Source organism: Myotis myotis, unplaced genomic scaffold, assembly GCF_014108235.1.
Source record: "Myotis myotis isolate mMyoMyo1 unplaced genomic scaffold, mMyoMyo1.p scaffold_m19_p_5, whole genome shotgun sequence".
In the NCBI taxonomy this organism is placed as follows: Eukaryota; Metazoa; Chordata; class Mammalia; order Chiroptera; family Vespertilionidae; genus Myotis; species Myotis myotis.
Window position 1 is genome coordinate 44,450,015 of NW_023416357.1, and position 21,238 is coordinate 44,471,252.

At 40.7% G+C, this 21,238-nt stretch overlaps 2 protein-coding genes across 6 annotated transcripts in view; one reads left to right on the plus strand and one right to left on the minus strand.

Annotated features, from left to right (window-relative positions):
• The first annotated feature begins 436 nt into the window (after nt 1-436).
• ZCCHC9 (zinc finger CCHC-type containing 9) lies at nt 437-11,683 on the plus strand. 4 transcript variants are annotated; one of them, XM_036310422.1, is made up of 6 exons: nt 437-521; nt 2,347-2,753; nt 6,713-6,863; nt 7,097-7,189; nt 9,405-9,473; nt 10,695-11,104. In XM_036310422.1, exons 2-6 carry the CDS (start codon nt 2,373-2,375, stop codon nt 10,841-10,843), a joined length of 843 nt encoding a protein of 280 aa, XP_036166315.1. In that variant the 5' UTR covers nt 437-521; nt 2,347-2,372; the 3' UTR covers nt 10,844-11,104. The 4 variants fall into 4 exon arrangements, with proteins under 4 accessions (XP_036166315.1, XP_036166316.1, XP_036166317.1 ...); XM_036310423.1 differs by having other exon boundaries at nt 442-526; XM_036310424.1 differs by lacking the exon at nt 10,695-11,104 and adding an exon at nt 11,168-11,683 and having other exon boundaries at nt 502-639.
• Nucleotides 11,684-16,317: 4,634 nt separating this feature from the next.
• The window catches only part of ACOT12 (acyl-CoA thioesterase 12), a 39,395-nt gene continuing 34,474 nt past the window's right edge, over nt 16,318-21,238 (minus strand). For both annotated transcript variants that reach the window (XM_036310274.1, XM_036310275.1), the window contains 4 exons: nt 21,018-21,151; nt 18,980-19,105; nt 17,401-17,527; nt 16,318-17,146 (listed from right to left, as the gene is read on the minus strand). In XM_036310274.1, the coding sequence (XP_036166167.1) occupies nt 16,997-17,146; nt 17,401-17,527; nt 18,980-19,105; nt 21,018-21,151 (537 nt within the window). In that variant the 3' untranslated portion in view covers nt 16,318-16,996. The remainder of the gene's footprint in view (nt 17,147-17,400; nt 17,528-18,979; nt 19,106-21,017; nt 21,152-21,238) is intronic.

Below are 21,238 nucleotides of genomic sequence, written 5' to 3' on the forward strand. Positions count from 1 at the left end.
AAAGGTCACCTCCTCAAGGCAGCCTTCCTGTGTCCCACACGCCGGTCCTCCCGTCCCTTTGCCAGCTCCGAGGGAGCACTCAGCTTCGTGCCCCAGGCCTCCGGCGCAGCGCCCTGCAAATTCTAGGCGCTCCACACACTTTTTAAAAGAACAACATATTTTTATTGATTTCAGAGAGACAAAAGCATCAATGATGAGAGAATCACGGATCGGCTGCCTTCTGCATGCCCCACATTGGGTGTCGAGCCCGCAATCTGGGCACGGTGCCCTGATCGGAATGGAACCAGCCATCTTCGAGTTCCTGGGTCAGAGCTCAACCGTTGCGCCACACCGGCTGGGCCACACACTTTTACTTGAACCCATTTTCTCCTGAGCCAGTCGGCTGAACTGCGCAACAGCTCCAGCACAGCCCGGCGGAAGTGACGTGTCTCAAAGAGGCGGTGCTTCCGGTCCCGAGGGCCGCCGCAGGGGGCGGGCTTCTCTGGCACGCTAACTCGGCTGCTCTGGAGGATTCACGCGTGGTAAGGTGTGCTGGGCGGAACGAGAGGGGACCCCGGGACCCTCCCCCGCCGCCAAAGCGGCAGAGTGCCCCCCGAGGTTCCCGGGACGTGGCGGGAGCGCGGAGGCACTGGCTGAGAGGTACCCAGGAGCCCCCGCGCCAGGTGGGGCGGGGGTGGGTCGGGGAAGTGCCGGGCTGCCTGCCCCGGACGCGGGCGCGGGGACGGCCTCCGCTGCCGTGCGCTGGCCCCTCGGACGGTGCGGCCAGCCCCGCGCGGCCCTGCCCTGCGAGTAGACCCGGACGACCGGGGCCCGATACACAGAGTTTCCCCTCCCACGCGCTCGGGGAACTCATTCCGGCGCGTGCGGTTAAGGGGCGCGCGCACCTCGCACCCATGTATTGGTCCCGCCCCTCAGGTTGTGTTGAAGGGATGTTTCCAAGTTGGGAGCTGAGGTTTTTAAGGTCTGTAGTTGCCAGGGAGCTCCTGTGAGACAGGTGCAGCGGAATTGAGGACGGTTTGATAGACTCGGCATCGTCACGTGACCGTGAACACTAATCTATGTCCCTGATCAGTCTGCCGAAAGGAGTTGTGTGGCAAACCACGCCAAAACACAGGATTTCTGTATACAGTTGTTGTTGTTTTTTACATTTTTATTGATTTTTTACAGAGAGGAAGGGAGAGAAATAGAGAGTTAGAAACATCGATGAGAGAGAAACATCGATCAGCTGCCTCCTGCACATCTCCTCCTGGGGAGGTGCCCGCAACCCAGGTACATGCCCTTGACCAGAATCGAACCTGGGACCTTTCAGTCCGCAGGCCGACGCTCTATCCACTGAGCCAAACCGGTTTCGGCTCTGTATACAGTTTTGCCAACGCAAATTGTTGGCGTTGAAATGGCTTATTAACAGGATTGGAAGAAAGTAGCCCTGGGACTTAGCGATAGGAAAATAAACGACTAGGGAAGCTGCATAGTTTGGGAAGAGTAACTTCATTCATTGTATTACTTGGTGATTTAAATTTTGCGAAATAATTTGGTTTCTTAATATTTTCCAATTTTAAAAAATATTTTCCAGTTTTAAGCAAGTATTTATATTATAGTAGGCATGCTTTTGTTTAAAAATATATATGTATATGTGTGTGTGTGTGTATATATATGTATATATTTATTTATTTATTTATTTTTACTGATTTCAGAGAGGAAGGGAGAGGGGGAGATATGAAACATCAATGATAAGAGAGAAGCATTGATTGGCTGTCTCCTGCTTGCCCTCTACTGGGGGTCCAGCCTGCAACCCCACCGCTAACTGGGAATCCAATTGTGACCTCCTGATTCATATGGGTTGATGCTCAACCACTTAGACACACAGGCTAGGCTTGTTTTTTTTTTGTTTTTTTGTGTTTTTTTTAACTGGTATAGTAGCTTCTCTGATAAGGGCTGGATTTACATTATAGGCATATCTATGCAGCACATTATAGAATTAAATATATAGATCTATAAATGAAGTAAAAACCCATGTTTTAATGATTAAAACTTTAACATAGCATATGTGATATATAGCATGTATCTTTTAAAAAAATATTTTTATTGATTTCAGGGAGGAAGTGAGGGAGAGAGAGAAACATCAATGATGAGAGAGAATCATTGATCGGCTGCCTCCTACTTGCCCCTCACTGGGGATCAAGTCCGCAACCCGGCATGTGCCCTTGACCGGAATCAAACCCAGGACCCTTCAGTCCGCAGGCCAGCACTCTCTCCACTGAGCCAAACCAGCGAGGGCTATGGCATGTATCTTAAGTTTAGTTTATTTCTTTTAAATGATGACTAACTGCCATGCTTGTCTTAAAGATTGATACCGTACCTCTGATGAAACCATGACCAGGTGGGCACGAGTCACTACCACACACAACAAAAGACCCTTGCCTGCAACATCATGGGAGGATATGAAGAAGGGGTCCTGTGAGGAAAAAAGCCAAAGCCTACCAAAGAGTAAACAACTTGAAGCCAATAGGCTGTGCCTTAAAAATGGTGCACACCAAGCAAAACACAAAAAGAACAGAAAGAAAAAGGAGTACTTAAATGAAGATGTGAATGGATTCATGGACTACCTAAGACAAAACTCTCAGATGGTTCACAATGGGGAAATAATAACAGACAGTCGGGAAGTACGGGAAGAAATTGCAGTTGCTTTAAAGAAAGATAGTCGCAGAGAAGGAAGACGGTTAAAGAGACAAGCAGCAAAGAAAAATGCAATGGTAAGATGATCACTTCTACCAAAATACTACTTTAGATGGCTAGAAACTATTAATCATATACTCACACATATTTAGCAGTCTGATTGCTATTATGTACTAAATTAAAAAGCATCTTTTTAAGGGCTAGTAATAACTATTTGCTAGAGACTTAATATATTCATTAATTATCACAACAACACTATAAGCATGGTGTTCCCATCTTACGGGTAGAAAACACATGTAGACAGGTTAAGTATCTTGCTGAAAACCACATTTGATTACTTAGAGTGCTAGCTGGCACTATGTAATTATATGTGCTTTGTTAATAAATGTGAACCTAAATGGGCTGCTAACTCTGCAGGCCAGCCAAAAAAACATTTTTTTTAATATATATATTTTTTTATTGATTTCAGAGAGGAAGAGAGAGGGAGAGATAGAAACATCAATGATGAGAGAGAATCATTGATCGGCTGCCTCCTGGATACCCCCTACTGGGGATCAAGCCCACAACCCAGGCATGTGCCCTTGACCAGAATCGAACCTGGGACCCCTTCAGTCTGCAGGCCGATGCTCTACCCAGTGAGCCAAACCAGTGAGGGCCAAAAAATTTTTTTTCAAACCCAGAATCTGACTTCAAAACTGTGTTCCCACATCTACCTTCAAATAGCCCTTTTACAAACAGCCATTTTAAAAAAAGATCAAAATTAAGCAGGAAGGTTAAGTACAACAGGTTAAATATGTGTGGTTCCCATTACTTAGAAAGAATGTTCTTTTGTTTTTGTCCATGAAAAACTGAGACAAGAAGGAGATCTAATAAGAATCACCGTAGGTAGTAACTGAGCAGCGGAGTTAAAACTCCTTGAGACCTTCCCTAGTCACTGTTCCCTCCCTCTCCATTTTACACTCAGGAATGCTGGGGACTGCAGGTTTAGTTTTGTGGTGCCCAGCTGTAGATTTTATTTTATTTACTAGGGGCCCAGTGCATGAATCATGCACCTTGAACTGTGGGCCGCGAGGCTGTGGTGGGCATGGGGACGGGTCTCAGCCCAACCTCTGCACCCCAGCCTGGCCCCTCCTGCTGCGGCCCAGTCCCCCATCTGCTGGCAGCCCCGCTCCCCCCCCCCACCGCTCCCATGCTCTGACAGGGCCGGCCAGTTCGCACCCTCTGATTGGGGCCAGTGCCAGCAGTGGGTGCGAGCTGTGGCTGCTTCCCAGGCTGCTTCCCAGTCGATGCTCAGGAGCAGGAGGAGGTGGAGGAGCCCTGAGGGGTGATTGGGGCGGCAGCCGCTTGCACCCGCTGATGGCACGGAGCAATCATTGCTGGCACCAGACACCGGCAGCGGGTGTGAGTGCTGGGCAAGACCGCGGCACAAGGGAGCCAAGAATTTTCAGTAACCACCAGAGGCTCGCCCTGATAACAGTGACCAGTGCCTTGCCTTGGTCTGGTGCCCCTGCTCACCTGCTCCACTATCCCTCTGTGGCCGACGCCCACCATGTTCCTTGCTCTGCTGCCTGCTGCTGATGCCCCCATGTTCCCCACGCACCCCCTGGTGGTCAGTGCACATCAGAGCAACCGGTTGTTCCACCGTTCGTCTATTTGCATATTAGCCTTTTATTGTATAGGATAGGATTTTTCTCACTGGAAGATATGTTTATTGATTTGAGGGAGAGAAATATCAACGTGAGAGAGAACCATTGCCTCTTGTACACTCCCCAACTGGGGATCGAACCTGCAATCTAGGTATGTGCCCTGACCATGAATTGAACCTGCAACTTTTTGGTGTTTGGGATGATGCTCCAACTAACAGCCACCTGGCTGGGGCCTTACCTAGATCCCCACAGAAAATGAAATGCATAGTATAATTCCTTCCCTTCTCCCCTTTTTAAGTGAATTTCTAAGTCTTCTAGTAGGATATTTCATAAGAATCAGGATTTATTATCATTTTATGCTTTTTTTTTAATTAGTAAATGTACAGCACTGTTAATACCAATGTGGGTTTGAAATGTTATAGCTACCATACATGTAGCTTCTGACATTTGCAGGATCTGTTCTGTTTAGTGCCATTTAAAGATAATTATTTAGCCCTGGCCAGTGTGGCTCAGTTGGTTGAGGGCCATCCCATGCACTGAAAAGTTGCTGGTTGGCACAAACCCAGGTTGCAGGTTTAGTCCATAGGGTGTGAGCAGGAGTCAACTGATCGATGTTTCTCTCTCCCTGTCCCTTTATCTCTCTAAAAAAATCAATAAAAACATATTTTTTAAAAGATAATTTTTTAGAGACAATACTAATGAGACATTCCTTATGAATAAATTGGGATATAAAAGATAATTTCTGTTTGACTCAGGATAGTTTTAAGTCAAGATAACTTAAAGGTAATTAAAATGACATAAACAGTGTGGTGAATTGCATACTATTTGAAAAAGCTTAATATGACTTTTTTAAAAAAAATACTTTTGTTGACTTCAGAGAGGAAGGGAGAGGGAGAGAGAGATAGAGACATCAATGATGAGAGAGAATCATTGATTGGCTGGCTCCTGAATGCTCCCCACTGAGGGCTGAGCCTGCAACCTGGGCATGTGCCCTGACCAGGAATTGAACCCTGACCTCCTGGTTCATAGGTCAACGCTCAACCATTGAGCCACGCTGGCTGGGCTATGATGACCTTTTAAGAGAAGTTTTATGTTTGTAGTTAAAGGGGAAAGATTTTTTTTTTTAAGGAATGATTTATGTTAAAACATATACTTTAAAGACTATGGCTTGTTGTGACCTACCTTCAACTTTTTTTTTTTTGTTGTTGTTGTAATTAATTCCTGATACTTAGCACCAGTTCCTTATTGCTAATAAATTAAGATATTAGACATTTAGTAGTGCGCTTCCCACAACCCCATTTACATTAAATTTAAGGGTCAATCAAGAAACTTGTATTTGAAATTTATATAAAAAACTAATCGGTTAGCTATCAGGTTATTAGAGACCGGCTCCCGGCACGCCTTACCTTCGCCAAAAATCTAAAACTTACATTGGTAATTCAGAATTTAGCATTAACTTTTCCTCCACTTGTAGAATAAATGCATTTTCTTTTTTTGGACTAGCTTATTCTAAATGTAAAAGTTACTGAAGAATAAAGGGACTCATCCTCCAAATTGCAAGAGTATGTAAAACAAGCAAACCATTGTTCAGTGTTATGTTGGAGGCAAATAATTCATCTTAGAATTATTCCTTTAAAATGAATTGTATATACATTCTAAGAATGAAACATCTATTTTTGAATATTAATGAATACGTATTATAAAGATATGAAAACCATAAGGTATACTTTTTAAAAAAATTGATTTCAGAGAGGAAGGGAGAGAGGTAGAAACATCAATAATGAGAGAGAATCATTGATCAGCTGACTCCTGCATAACCCCCCTCTGGGAATGAGCTGCAATCAGGGCATGTGGCCTGACCGGGAATTGAACCGTGACTTCCTGGTTCATAGGTTAACACTCAACCACTGAGCCACTTTTTCGTATGAAATATATTTTATTATTTGAATCATAATTTAAATGGAATTATTTAACCCAAATTCATTCAGTTATATGAACTTTAAAGGTGCAAGTATTAATTTTGAGGGATAATTTTTATAGCCATTGTCTACTCCAGAAAACTGTTTTTCTAGTCAGACATCCCCATTAATGAAATACATAGTCCACAGTTGCTTAATTCATTTAAGCAATTATCTCCTACAAAGCCACTTAATAACTTTGTGTCTGAGATTGATTGATTGAGGATTTTCTAAAACACTGAGACCATGATGAAAATACCATTTCTTATTGTTTAGCATTGGGTAAAACACTTCTACAGATAAGATTTGAGATTTCAGAAAAAGTGCTAGATATCCTTAAAATGAGAAATGTTTTAAAGATACTTTTGAGAACAAGAATTGATAAAACCAGTGCAGTTTTGCAGTGTGGAAACTCACATTTTGTTTTCCCAGGTATGTTTTCATTGTAGAAAACCTGGCCATGGGATTGCAGATTGCCCGGCCGCCCTTGAGAATCAAGATATGGGCACTGGAATATGTTATCGGTGTGGATCTACAGAGCATGAAATAACCAAGTGCAGGGCTAAAGTAGATCCAGCTCTTGGTATGTTTTTTTCTTATCAGTTTTTGATTTGCTTAATTAAAAGTGGGAAAGTGGCCAATAAGTAGCCAACTGGGTTTTTCTGTTTACAAGGTTGAGTATGCCAATTTTTGAAATCTTACGAGATTAAAATTTAAATTATGTAGATACATGTTTTCTTCTCAGAGAATTTTAAAATAATGTGAATTATATGACTTATATAAAATCAATTAAAAGGAACTGTTTGATCCTTACAGGTGAATTTCCTTTTGCAAAATGTTTTGTTTGTGGGGAAATGGGGCACCTGTCCAGATCTTGCCCTGATAATCCCAAAGGAGTCTATGCTGATGGTGAGTACTTTTACCCTTGTATGTCAAAAATTTGAGTCATCATGCAGAGTTATACTTAATTTACATTGTTAATTAGTTCTTGAATATTTTTTTAAAATATATTTTTATTGATTTCAGAGAGTAAGGGAGAGGAAGAGGGAGAGGGAGAGGGAGATAGAAACATCAGTGATGAAAGAGAATCATTCATCAGCTGCCTCCTGCATGCACCCTACACTGGGGATCGAGCTTGCAACCCAGGCATGTGCCCTGCCCAGGAATTGAGCCATGACCTCCTGGTTCATAGGTCAATGCTCAACCACTGGACCATGCCACCCGGGCTTGAATAAATTTTTGAATAAGTAGCAAAACCTTGAGAATTTCATTATTTTTATTGAGCACTATTCTACCTACTGGACTTTTTAGGTACTATGACTTGATTTATTAATCAAATCAGGAATAACTTGGGTGAATATTTCAAACTGCTTACTTTAGCATCATTATAAGAATATATCAAATTTCTGCTTTTAAACATAACAGAAGCAAAGTTATAATACTTCAAACTAATATAAAATTTTAATTATAAGATTTAAAAAATAGTGTGAATTTAATCTCACACTATTTTGTGTAAAGGGCTGCTGTGCATTATTCATTTTTGTAGTAGTTTTTGTTTCTGAATGATTTCCTTAGTTAATTGTCTGGCATGGCATCATGTAATTTTCTTACCTTTAGCTCGCTAATGTCTTAAGGTCCTTACAATAAAGTCTGTGATGTCTAAAACTTTAAGGAGATTGTCATATGTTAATGTGAGCCAGATATTAATGTGATGGCTGGTACCTTCAGGTTCTAGACACCTCTTGTGTCATGTCCTGAGTTCCATTGGAGAAGTCCAGTGAAAAAGCCTAGTTTTTGGAGTTAAACAAATTGGTTATAGTCCAAAGCGCCACTTACTAGCTGTGGGACCTTGGCTATGTTATTTAACTTTTTTCATCTTAGTTTCTTCACCTATAAAATGGAGATGAAAAATACTGTACGTATTTCATTGATTCTAAGATGCATATTTTTTCACATTTTAATATCTCTGAACTCAGAATGTATCTTACCATTGGTAGGTCCCACATAATTGACATGTTTTCTTTTTTCTGAGAAATTTGTAAAAGAATGACACATCTTATAATCAATGGTATCTTAGATTTAATGAATTATGGTATTTACTTTGAAGAGTTAATGAGGATTAAAATATATTATTTCACTATGACTCTCTAAACAGTAGAGACACCTGGGCCTGGAAAAATACTCAAAAGTGCCTTTCAGTTTTGAACTTAGGAAACAGGTCATATAACATGACTAATGAGCAAAGATGGGTAGTCAACCACAATGACTAGATACTAAAAAAAAAGTACATCAAGAGGAGTAAATCACATAGAAGCGGGAGCTCCGCCAGGTTTAGATTCTGTGGGGTCATTTTCCTGAGTAAATCACACACCGTTATGAGCATGAGCATGATAATTCTTTGCCATTACACAAAAGATTCATTTTAGAAATCATGTGTGTTGTAATTCACAGTCCTGGAATGTTGCTTAAAGTAGGTAAATGGTCATTTTAATTAGGGTTAGGATCCCTGGCAGATAGAATGCCCGGAAACATGGCTCTGTGGGACATTTTTAAGAAAGATGGCCCTCAAAGTCAGAATTCAGGTGAGATCTTTGTGCTTCCATTTAGAAGGGGTAAAATTAGCAATCATCTATTTTAATTTTCATTCCTTTCATAACTGCTCACCCCCATCTGATCTATGTACTAGAGAGTGGTTTCTAACCTTTGAGGGGGGTGGTTATGATCATTAGGTAATGTGATAAAAACTGTGGACGTCCTCAACAAATGCATCAGCACACAAATTTTGCTCACAAGTTTAAGAGTTCACAAACTCTTGCCTATTTAACCATGGTCCTGGCGTTTATGCACTGGCTCTTGGACACTCCAGGGGACAAGTGCCTTCCATCATCTCTCTCTTCTCTTTCCCACTTCTCCCCTGAAGGCCAAGTGGAATAAATGGGTAGGTGTAGTTAGTGCTCTGTGATGTAAGAGGAATGGAGAATGAACTTATCAATAGGATTGGTGGTACCCACCTATGTTCCTGGCTGACAAGTTGTGAGGACCAAATAAGATATGAAAATGCTTTGAGACATTAAAAGCCCTAAGTAGGTGTGAGAGATTTTCAATGACTTTGTTCTTTTACTAGGTGGCTGCTGCAGACTTTGTGGCTCTGTGGGACATTTTAAGAAGGATTGCCCTCAAAGTCAGAATTCAGGTGAGATCTCTGGGCTTCCATTAAGAAGGGGGAAGATTAGAAATCCTTCATGTTTTTGCTGCATTTTGTTATTAATAACTCACTGGGGTATTACTGATTTTAAGGCAGCCTAGTTTCCTGCTGCAGTGACGACTCAATCATTTCTCTGTCAGCTGTAGACACAGTACCAATTGTGCATTAGCTGCTGTTCTCAGGTGGGGAAAAAAGGGACCAATAAGCCCTGGAGGACACCTGATCTTACAAACATCTTCTTTATAAACAATTATATTTGCTAACTAATTTAATAATAGAGCCAGTTCTGTTACTTAAAGAAAAGCATAGATTCACTAAGAAAATAATATGAAAATAGCTTTCAATTCTATATAATAAAAGCCTAATATGCTAAGTGTCCAGTTGTCTGGTCAACCAATCAAAGCATAATATGCTAATGATACGCTAAGGCCATTCAACTGCTTGCTATGACGTGCACTGACCACCAGGGGGCAGATAGTCAACTGGTCGACCAGTCGCTATGATGTGCACTGACCACCAGGGGGAAGACGCTCCAACTGGTAGGTTAGCTTGCTGCTGGGGTCTGGCTGATCAGGACTGAGATGGGCCAGACACGCCCTGGAGCCCTCCCGCGTCCCTCCCCGGCCCCTATCGTGCACCAGTGGGGTCCCTCGGCCTGGACTGCACCCTCTTGCAATCTGGGACCCCTCAGGGGATGTCAGAGAGCTGGTTTCGGCTTGATCCCGCAGCCCGAGGGACCCCACTGGTACACAAATTTGTTCACTGGGCCTCTAGTAATATTATAATTGAGTATCCTCATATGTGCTGTGCTTTTTGTGTACCTGAAGGATTCAGAATTGGTCGCAAAAACTACTGAATATATTAAAATTGTGTTGTTCACACAGTATCTGCCCAGTTATATTTTCTTCCTAATGAAATACTACCTATCCCTGGTCACCAAAAACTTCATAAAGGTTCACTCTACCTATGATAGATTTGGGGGGGAAGTGAAGACCATATTACCTAATTTACCTAGATTAGAATGATGATAATTCTGTGTGAAAGAAAGAAAGACTGTAGGATACCTAGTAGTGCTTCTTATGGGGAAAAAAAACACACAGTTCTTTTTATGTTAAACAGTGATGATACAAATAAGTCTTCCCGTTTTTACTTCCTACCCCTAACATTTAAATTTGATAACTAAGAGTTCTTGTTTATAATGTTGTCTAGAAGATAGTGTTTACTACATTGTATGCAGTAAGACTGAAATGATGAAGTGGAATTTGAATTCTCCTTCCTGGGAGGATTGCCACTTCCCAAATGACAAGACTGACAAGCAGATGTTGTATAATTTCACAGGTGGAATCTTGTGCATTTAAAAGTGATGCTTCATAAGTCTTGCTGTTTACAGACACTTGGAATTCATTGACTCTGTAATGATGAACTCTGGGAAAGAATGAAAGTGCTTTCTCATCAATTTGTGCATTGCAAAGCAGTTGCTGCATTTCCCTAATTGGGATGAGAAATTGCCTGTGGTACTCGGAAATCAAGGGTTATAATCAATTAAAAATTACTCACTTTTCTTCCGTGATGGAGTATTCCCTCCTTGTGATTATTCATGTCAAAACTGGTTCCTTTGCTAAGCCCAAACCAATCTATGACTACAGTTTTTCTTACATTCTGACTTTTCCGTTCCTTTACAGATCGAATGGTTACAGTTGGTCGCTGGGCAAAGGGGATGAGTGCAGACTATGAAGAAATTTTGGATGTGCCTAAACCACAGAAACCCAAAACAAAGATACCTAAAGTTGTTAATTTTTGATAATGACTAGGACTATGATAAGTTACCATCTCATTGTTACATTCTGAACTGGGCCTTCACAAGTTGGAGCTGGGCTCCCTTGGAGAGGCCTGTATTGTAGATGTCGGTATGATCTGGGAGGTCAAATAGTTAACTGAGTTCTGTCCAAGGAGCACTTCTGCCTGGAGAAAAATCACTGAAGAAAAGCATAAGACATTTAAATTGGATTCTTTAAAATAACTTTTTTAGCAGAACTTACATGTAACTAAGTGGTTATGGACCTAATTGTAACAATCATCTTTTTTTTAAAATGTATTTTTATTGATTTCAGAGAGGGAGAGGGAGAGAGAGATAGAAACATCAGTGATGAGAGAGAATCATTGATTGGCTGCCTCCTGCACACCCCCCACTGGAGATCGGTCCCGCAACCCAGGCATGTGCCCTTGATTGGAATCGAACCTGGGACACCTCAGTCCACAGGCCGACGCTCTATCCACTGAGCCAAACTAGCTAGGGCCTATCATTTTTTTTCTTAAAAACAAAGTTATGCAGCCCTGTCTGGGTGGCTCAGTTGGTTGGAACATTGACCCATTCATCAAAAAGGTTGTGGGTTCGATTTCCAACCAGTGTGGGTAGGGGAGGAAGCAACTGATTGATGTTTCTCTCAAGCATCGATGTTTCTCTTGCTCACTCACTGTCTCTCTCAAAAATCAGTGGAAGTGTATCCTTAGGTGAGGATTTAAAAAATCAAATTAAAGTATGTATTCATCTGATACCCCTAAGCTAATTAATTGCTTTGCATTTGGAAATGAATTTTTAGTTCTATTGTTTTCTAGCTCAAAGTATCAATTATTTATAAGTTGTCAACAAAATCATTTGTATTTTTATTTTATATATTTTTTACTGATTTTAGAGAGGAAGGGAGAGGGAGAGGAAGGTAGAAACATCAATGATGAGAGAGAATCATTGACTGGCTGCCTCCTGCCTGCCCCCCACTGGGAACTGAGCCTACAACCTGGGCATGTGCCCTGACTGGGAATCAAACCTCCTGGCTCACAGGTCGATGCTCAACCACTGAGCCACGCTGGCCGGGCTGCATTTTTAAAATAATTAATAAAAATGTATTTGGTATTTTTCTGAATACCTAATTCTGGATTTAATTAGTCATTGTCCCTTAATGCCCATTAACAATCTCTTTGGAATCACAATCTTTTATGAACCCTAAATGACATTAATTTTTGTTTCAGATTTCACATAAAGAATTACATATTTTTGAGGTTAAAATTGAAGAGTATCTCACCTTAGCAGCTCTTTCTTTGCTCTTAATGTTCAAAAAAGAAATTCAGTTTGGAGTATTTGGCCGGAATAATGGCACATAACGGACTGTATATCAAACTTAATAGCATTTTGTTCACATGTTTTAGATGAGTCTGGGTGCATATCACCATAATAGAGTTAGAACACTAATCAGAGACCCATTAGTGTCTTTGTTTGATTTGATGAATACATGCATACTTAATCCATATATTTCACAAGGCTTACGGCTCCTATTGTGCTGTATAATGCAATGACTGGTGGATTGTGTATTTCATTTGGAATTTTACCTGATTGGATACATTTGTAACCAAAGGAAACAGCTGTGATTAGTTACTGATGCTTCAAAAGCAAAATATTTACCAAATAAAAAAACACTTTTCTCTATTTCAATATCTATACAACTCAACAGTTGTAGTCTTAATAGGAGCTGCTCTTTTATTTCAGTGAGAGAACGTGACAGGATATGGCTCAGCATCCCAGCGCTTAAGGAAATGGTGCCATGTAAAAGGAATTCACACGCATACATCTGGAAAAGGACAGCAGTGCTGCCTATAGTCCAGATTTGTTTCATTTGTCCAGTCAGGAACAAAGGGCTCTGCAGCGTCCAGCCTGCCAGCTGCAAGTTAAGTGTAAGGTTTTCATACAGGTTTCGATGAGATGTTAGTGTCCATTTTGTCTTCCTTGGGTTACTTTTGTTAAATTTTAATGGCCTAAAAGTTAGTGGCATAATTAGAAATAAACTGCACGTACCAAATGTAATATTAAAACAGTGTATGGACACTGGCAACGGAATTCACCAAATTCTGACATCCTGAGAGATTGTGTATTCCTTGAAAGGAATTATAGATGTTTATTAGCTACAAATGCCTAAAGTATAAAACAAACATATTCATTATTTCCCAAGCACCTACCATGTTCCTGGATTCTCTTAGGCACGTGGGACTGTGGCAGTGAATAAGGCAAGCAAGACCACATGCATTCTAATGGGGTTTTAAACAATCTTACCCCTTCCCCTTTTTTGCTGCAATTCTATTCCAAGCCATTAGGCTTGAATCTCAACTTGCTCTTTTCTCGGCAATCCCCACACCCAACCCCCATGGTCAACTCTCCCTTATGTCCTTTAGGCCTCTCTACAGTCAGCTTAATAGTCTTTCTATGACCAGTCTTATAGAAAACATCTTCCTTATCCCAATAATTTTTTATTCTCTAATTTTCTGCATAATTTATATCCCCGCCTAACACTTTGTCCTTTCTTCGCCAGATTATAGGTTTCATCAGGACAGGAATTTGGACTTGCTCATTAGTATATCCCAAGAAGTACTCAGCATATAGAAACTTCCACTTTTGTTGAGTGAATTACATTAACAAGTGACATAAAGGGAATTAACAGAAAGATGTTGCAAATGATTGTAACTACCTTAGATAATAAAGGGGAGGCCTTGAGGGAGGGATTTTTCTTCTGAAATCTGAGTGACAAGAAGGAACCAGTTGTGAAGATAACGGGGAAGAGCATTTAGGGAGAAAGAATAGTCAAAGCTCATAAGAGGTGACTGGCTTGTCATATTCAAGGGGCAGAAAGATGTGTTTTGTGACTCTTCCTTCACTTAGTAATGTTAAGGTTCATCCATACCTTGTATAGGTATACAGGGAGGTATATAGGGGTAAGGCTTGGATATCTGGATGTGAGATCATAGATAAATGAAGTTATACTGAAGCCAATATGACTGGAAAAGAGTGAGGAATAAACTAGTAGGAAAAGGTCAGATAGTTAACCGGGGTCATAGTTTATAGGCTCTACTAGTTAGTTTTTGCTGTGGAACCACCACAAAAATCTCAGAAGGATGCAATAATAAACCTTAGCTCATGCCTGTGAGTCAAATCTAGGCTGGGCTTACCTGGACCACTGCTAATGTCAGAGTTGGCTTGGTCACATCTGTATAAAGTTTGGTTTCGGGTCTACTCAGCTAAGCCAGACTCAGATGAAGCAGCTCAGTTCCACGTCTCTTCCTTTTCCTGGGACCAGCAGGCTAGCCTTGGCATGTTTTTCTCATGAAAGTGTCAGAGATGTAAGAGGGCAAGTGCATTTGCAAAAACACTTTGATTGCATCATGTCTGCTAACTTTCCATGAATGAGTCACATGGCCAAGAACACAAGAAATAGACTAGTCCACCCCATTCATGGAGGTGGGGATGGTGGTGAGTAAATATTTCTGAAAAATAATCTAATATACCAAATAGAGCCTTATTGACCATTATAAGGTGTTGGCTTTTACTGTGTGATGTGCAAAATTGTTCATGTTTTTTTAAATATATTTTTATTGATTTCAGAGAGGAAGGGGGAGAGAGAGACAGAAACATTTATAATGATAGAGAATCATTGAGTGGCTGCCTCCTGCACACCCCCTACTGGGGATTGAGCCTGAAACCCGTCATGTGCCCTTTACTGGAATTGAACCTGTGACCCTTCGGTCTGCAGGCCAGTACTCTGTCCTCTAAGCCAAACCAGTTAGGGCTATTCATGGATTTTGAGAAGAAATATAGCATCATCCGACTGCTGGGTTGAGAGTGGAGTAAAGGAAGAAGCAATAACAAACAGGTTATAATCCAGGTGCGATAAGCTGGTGCTTTGGATTAGTGTTGTGGTAGAGTTGTGCCGGAGTCCAACCCCAGCAGGTCCAGGGGTCCCCAAAGGTGTGGATGGAGTCGGCGAAGAAGGAATGACACGGAGACGGAGTTCAGTTGATCCAGCAGCCCATCCAGGATCTCCAGCCAAGTTCTGGTCTGGATCTCCAGAGAGGTTCTGCCTAGGATCTCCAGCCAGGTTCTGTGTCCATGTTCTCTTGCTAGGTTCTCCAGCCAGGTTCTGTCCAGGTTCTCCAGCCAGGTTCAGTCACCAGGTTCTAGTCAGGTTCTCTTGCCAATTTCTGTAGTCAGGTTCAGTCCAGGATCTTTTGCCATGTTCTCTTGCTAGGTTCTGTCTCTAGGTTCTGAGGCCAGTTTCTGTCCAGGAACTTTTGCCATGTTCTCTCCAGCGAAGTTCTTCTGTCTCTAGAGAATGTTCTGTGTAGGTTCTGTGCCTAGGTTCCATCTCTCTTGGTTCTGTCTGCTAAGTTCTGTGTTCTAAGTTCTGTGTTCTAAGTTCTGTGTCTTGCTGTCTTGTTGCATCTGTATTTATACCAGTTGATTCAATCCTATCAATCTCTATTACAAAGGTTAGGGCGTTTCTTATCTCCATTCCAGGGAGTAAAGATTATGTAGCTTAAGCATGATTGTTTGTAGTTAAAGTGATTAACTACCCACCTGGCACTTAGTTAAGGAGTTTTATTCCCTCCCTAACTTCAGGGGAAAATCCCTACCTGGGGAAACAACCTTTCTCAGAGACCTTGGTTAAAACACATAGTGCCAAGAAGGTGAGCAAACATATTAAGAACAGTATGCCATATATGCCAGGTCCCTTGAAACAGCAAGCATGGACCGGCTCCCGGCAGAGTTGATTAGAAGGACTCAGGTACTGGTTATATTTTTAACAGGGCTGTAAGATTTGCTGAGCAGAGGTGGAGATTTGACAAATGAACAGCAGGATGCATCTAATTCTAACCTCTTAAGTGGTCTAAACTCTAATGGAGACGTCCTTCAACTCTTAAAGGTTATCCCGTAGAGGGGCTGGCTTAACATATGCAGGTTTGTCTTATGAGTTAAGGCCAATCACAGACAGAGCAGAATAATGAATGTTGAAGTCAAGGGAATAAAGTGCTAATGTAATGGTTATGAAAGAAGAGCTCAGTTAATATTCTCCTTCTCTGCAATAACACATTTTGCAGGTACTTTCCATGTGTATATATCGCAGTAGATACTAAATTGGTCAGCCACCTTGAGTATATGTTAAATGACACTAGTAAAGTAGTTCCTATTACTAAAATTGATTGGCTCCCATTATGCTCTAATGTCTTCCTAATTTAAAGCTCTAAAACATGTAATACGTCTTGTCAAATGCTCCTGACATACAGATGCCTGCGGTATATGGAACAATCCACACTATTAATCAGCTAACCAACTTGTCATTTTTTATTTTATAAAATTTCAAACAACACATTTCACCTCTGTAGTCTAAAACTATTTATGATTATTTTAACCATATTTGTACCATTTTACAGAACACACAATATTGCACATGGCAGTTTTCTAATGCCTGTGCCCATGGACGGGGGCATCTAAAAACATTTTTAAAGCTCTTTTAATGCTAGTTCAAACCAATGGTCTTTGACCTGAAATGCACTTTGGTTTTTAACCTCTTCCTAACTGCATTTTGCTTAGGCCAATTATTTAGTGGCCGAAAAGCTTGCCAAGTGTCATGGATAAGGGTGCTTGGAATTAAAAGTGGGAAATCAATTACAGATAATTGAAAGTTTATCACTTAAAATATACTTATTGACCCATCATCAGTAGCATTCTCTATGAATCGTATACAGGAACCTGCTGTCTCTTCAATGGATTTTGACCAACCACCAAGATTCCCAGCAAAGTAAGGCAAGATGCTAGCAGAAATCTGGTTAAAATAAGATACCTGTTTCAAAAAGAAAATACAGTATTTCAGTTTCTTATTGACATGGAGTTTTTCAAGCAGAGAACTGAGTCTTGTTTGTATAGGGAAGGCTATTAATCCTACTCTTCTGGGGACCTGGAATGGATCTGAAAGGATGACAGGATTCCCCTGGTATGGACACACATTGCAGAATTATAATTAATTAGGAAATATGAGTAAAAGACTTCTCATATCTGTAGAAACAAAGTAACCTGCAGATGTTTCATCAAACTTACAGTGCATGAACTGCTGTCAATAGCATGGATGAGAAAGCCAGCACATATGATTTCACTTCTGACGTACTGTGGAGAAGGTGGGACCGATGGCAGAATGACCGACTTCACTGCCACGGTGTAAGTGTTACTGAAAGATAAAAGGACACTTTCCAAGTTCTTGTGAGAAATGAAGAATAGTTGTTGGAACTATTCTAACATTCTAAATGGCTGTATTCAAGCCATAGTAATATGGACCAGAAGTGTTTTCTGTCTAAGAATTATTTTACTTGCAGAATTCCACAAAGATGGAACCAATCTCCAAACTGGTTTTATTGTGCTCTAATGGGCTGTAATTTCATTTTCCTTTTAAATGAAAGAATAATACCCATTGTTTTAAAGAAGCCCCAAACAACAAGGAACCCTACAGAATAGAATATAGAGGTTTTCTTCAGTTCACCCTAGTCAATGCACTCCCTTGAGATGATTACACTTAGCTTTTTGGTGTGTATTCCTCCAGACCTTTTTATAAATATATGACATTTATGTAAGAAAATGCACAGATATAGATTTTTACATAAATACAATCATTTAACAAATATTTGTCTATAATTTGATTTTTCACCTAACAATAAATCTTTGGAGGTGCCTCTAGTTATTTTATCCTTTTAAATGCTGGCAGAGTACTCCATAGTATGGCTCTACCACAATTTATAAGATGGTCTTTGGTCTATTTCTAATATCTTTTGCCATAATTGATATTACACTGAACATCCATGTGCATTAATATTTATACATGTGTGGGATTATTTCTACAGGCCAGCTTTGACATCGGGAATGATGCTGGCCAGTTTCAGGGGTAGACCTTAACTGTCCTGGCAGCTTCCACTTGTCTCTTTAGTACTTGCTGTTGGGGCCCTTCTCCTTAGAACAGGGGTCCTCAAACTTTTTAAACAGGGGGCCAGTTCACTGTCCCTCAGACCGTTGGAGGACCGGACTATAGTTTAAAAAAAAAACGATGAACAAATTCCTATGCACACTGCACATATCTTATTTTGAAGTAAAAAAACAAAACGGGAACAAATACAATATTTGTATTTGCATGTGGCCCGTGGGCCGTAGTTTGAGGACCCCTGCCTTAGAACGTCGGCAATGTGCTTGGAGAAGTACAATGCCCACAGAGAAGCCTTGGGTAGATGCCGACTGACAGCCCTAGGGGGCAGCGGCCATTTTGGATAGCACAGTGAAGCCTTTGTAAATCCTAAACCAATTCCTGGTATTTTATTTGGCTTTTACTACATTTTTACTGATAGTGGAATATTTCAATGGTTTGCTAAATATCAGTTCTACATCTGCACAGAGAAAAAGAAAAGGGAACTGCTTTAGGAATCTTGCATGGTGCTTTGTATATAACTAGCACTTAACATATGATTGTTTGGATTGTGTGTTTTTTTTTAAATGATAACTAAGGTACATCTAGAAAAATTTCAGATGAACATCATTCAAGACCAGAAATACTTACATTGACTTCCTTATTTTCATATCAACTTTTGCTTTCTACACTATAAAACATTGCTGTAACACTTGAATTTCATTTACTCACCTATCTTTAAGAGATCTTCGTGATACAAGTACAACCAAGTCTTTGGGTTTGTCACCACTCGCTATAGGACAAGTGATATAATATATTTGATCGTCTTCACTCACCCAGTCTATGACTTCACAGGACCTGTGTAAATAGAACAGTGAAAGAAAGCCTGTACTTTTCTACCTGATTGAATATGTCAGTTACTTCTTTTGTAACCATCCCTCCAAAGCCAGTCTATCTTTAGAAAGCTGTTTGGTCAGAAGAAATAACTCTGCATGTGATGGTGAACATGGTGGCCACCTGGGTCTAAGGCAGCCGTGGGCACACTACGGCCCGTTTGAAATGAATAAAACTAAAAAAATAAAAAGACCGTACCCTTTTATGTAATGATGTTTACTTTGAATTTATATTAGTTCACACAAACACTCCATCCATGCTTTTGTTCCGGCCCTCCGGTCCAGTTTAAGAACCCATTGTGGCCCTCGAGTCAAAAAGTTTGCCCACCCCTGGTCTAAGGTCACTGGCCACAACACTTCAGAGAAAGGCATTAAGCTGTTTTCCACAAAAATTATTTTCTGTAGGATCAAGTAATAACATTTTGAAGACTAGCGAATTATATGGACAGTCCAAGAAGAACTCAGGTAAAGGGATATGGTATATTAGAAAGAACACTAAGTTTGGAATCAAACAACTTGCCTTTGAATCCTGGACTGCCATTTAGTAGATGTGTTATGTTAGGGCAAGTCACTTTACTTTGTCACTTTGTTTTTTCTATCTGTAAAATGTAGATAATAATACCTTTGGGGTTATTGTGAGGATTAAATCCACACACCTGGCACAGTAGGTACATAAGAAAAGTAAGTTGAATAAGAATTCATTCCTCCATTATTCAAGTTAAATAGGGCTAGAATGTCAGGTGACATAGCAAATAGAGGGAGAAACATTTGAAAAGAGTTAACAACAAAGTTTAGGCATTGTTCCTACTAAAAGCTTTGTACTTACAGAGTATCTACAAATACCGATGCAAGAAAATCATGAAGTGTTTCTCTTCTCTTGGAATGTTTTATTATGACAGCATGAACCATATTGTATCATTCAGGCACCATGCAATGTAACACATGGCCCTGGAGCCGTTTCACTTTCGTGGTCTTAAATGCTCTATTACATGGTATTAATCATGATGAGGTTCAGTCATTTTAAAGATGAACCTCTACCTCACGAGGACTAGGAAGTCAACAGCAATGCCTACTATTACAGGAAGCCCACCTCACCAGTCCTTCCCTTGCAGCAAGGTGTCCTGGAAGCCCTGAGTGGGCCCAGGAGCTGGAACTCCTTGGAGAGGCTGTGTGGCCTGAGTGTGGTCAGTCCCTGTCAGTACAGTTGACAAGGTACACAGCTCCCTCTTCCAGGAAAGGAGGGCAAGTAGAGGAGACTGAATTAGGGAAGCAGGAGACAGAGGTAACAGAAGTAAGAGATGTAGGCTGACGGGAGTGGCCCCTGATCAGGGAGAGCAGGAAGGAATGCCTTTCACCTCCGTTCTCACACAGCTTCCTCCCAGCTTCTCACCTGGGAGTGCTGCTTCACAGAAAAACAAAACAAAGGGACCACCAAGTCAATATCAAGAGTGTGAAGTGAGAAGAACAGTTCGATAATCATTTCCTCCAGAGCAGTGAAACTGTTCAAGTGTGGAAGTCAGAGCCTGATACACCTGGGCTCCAATTGGGGTTCCATCGCTTCACTGCTGTGCTATCTTGGCAATCTCCCTCATTAAATGAAAATATTATCAAACTTGAAGAGTTATTGGCAGGATTACAATAGATGTGGGTAAAGCATGTCGACTCACTATAGATGATAAATAAGTGATTATAATAACTTGGTTTTGTGTTTCTTAATAGCACCTAATGTCATTTTCTATGCAGAGCAAGCTTTAAAAAATAGACTTTAATGAATAAAATGAGGTCACATGTTGGCAATGGAGATGCAATGCAATCTGGAGGTTATCTTTTCTATCATGTCAGGGTTGATTAAGAAAATGTTTTAAATTTATTCTTACACATAATGGGGGTCCCACAAAGGTCGCTTGGTAAAGTCAGACAACAGATGATAAGCCAAGTGTGCCGGTTTTTCCACGTGCTTTTCAACCCAAACAGATAAAATATCCTGTTCTTCCAGAGTATATATTTTTATCTAAAAGATAATAAAAATAAATTACAAAAGAAAAATGGATGTTTTTACTTAAAAGCATCACACATGTGCCCCGCTGGTGTGGCTCAG

What these genes read in the sequence shown, in the direction of transcription:
- ZCCHC9 (XM_036310422.1), top strand. Translation starts at nt 2,373, where the DNA reads ATGACCAGGTGGGCACGAGTCACTACCACACACAACAAAAGACCCTTG. An exon ending in TAAAGTAGATCCAGCTCTTG is followed by an intron (nt 6,864 to 7,096) that starts GTATGTTTTTTT and finishes TGATCCTTACAG; the next exon opens with GTGAATTTCCTTTTGCAAAA. An exon ending in CCCTCAAAGTCAGAATTCAG is followed by an intron (nt 9,474 to 10,694) that starts GTGAGATCTCTG and finishes AATGTTGTCTAG; the next exon opens with AAGATAGTGTTTACTACATT.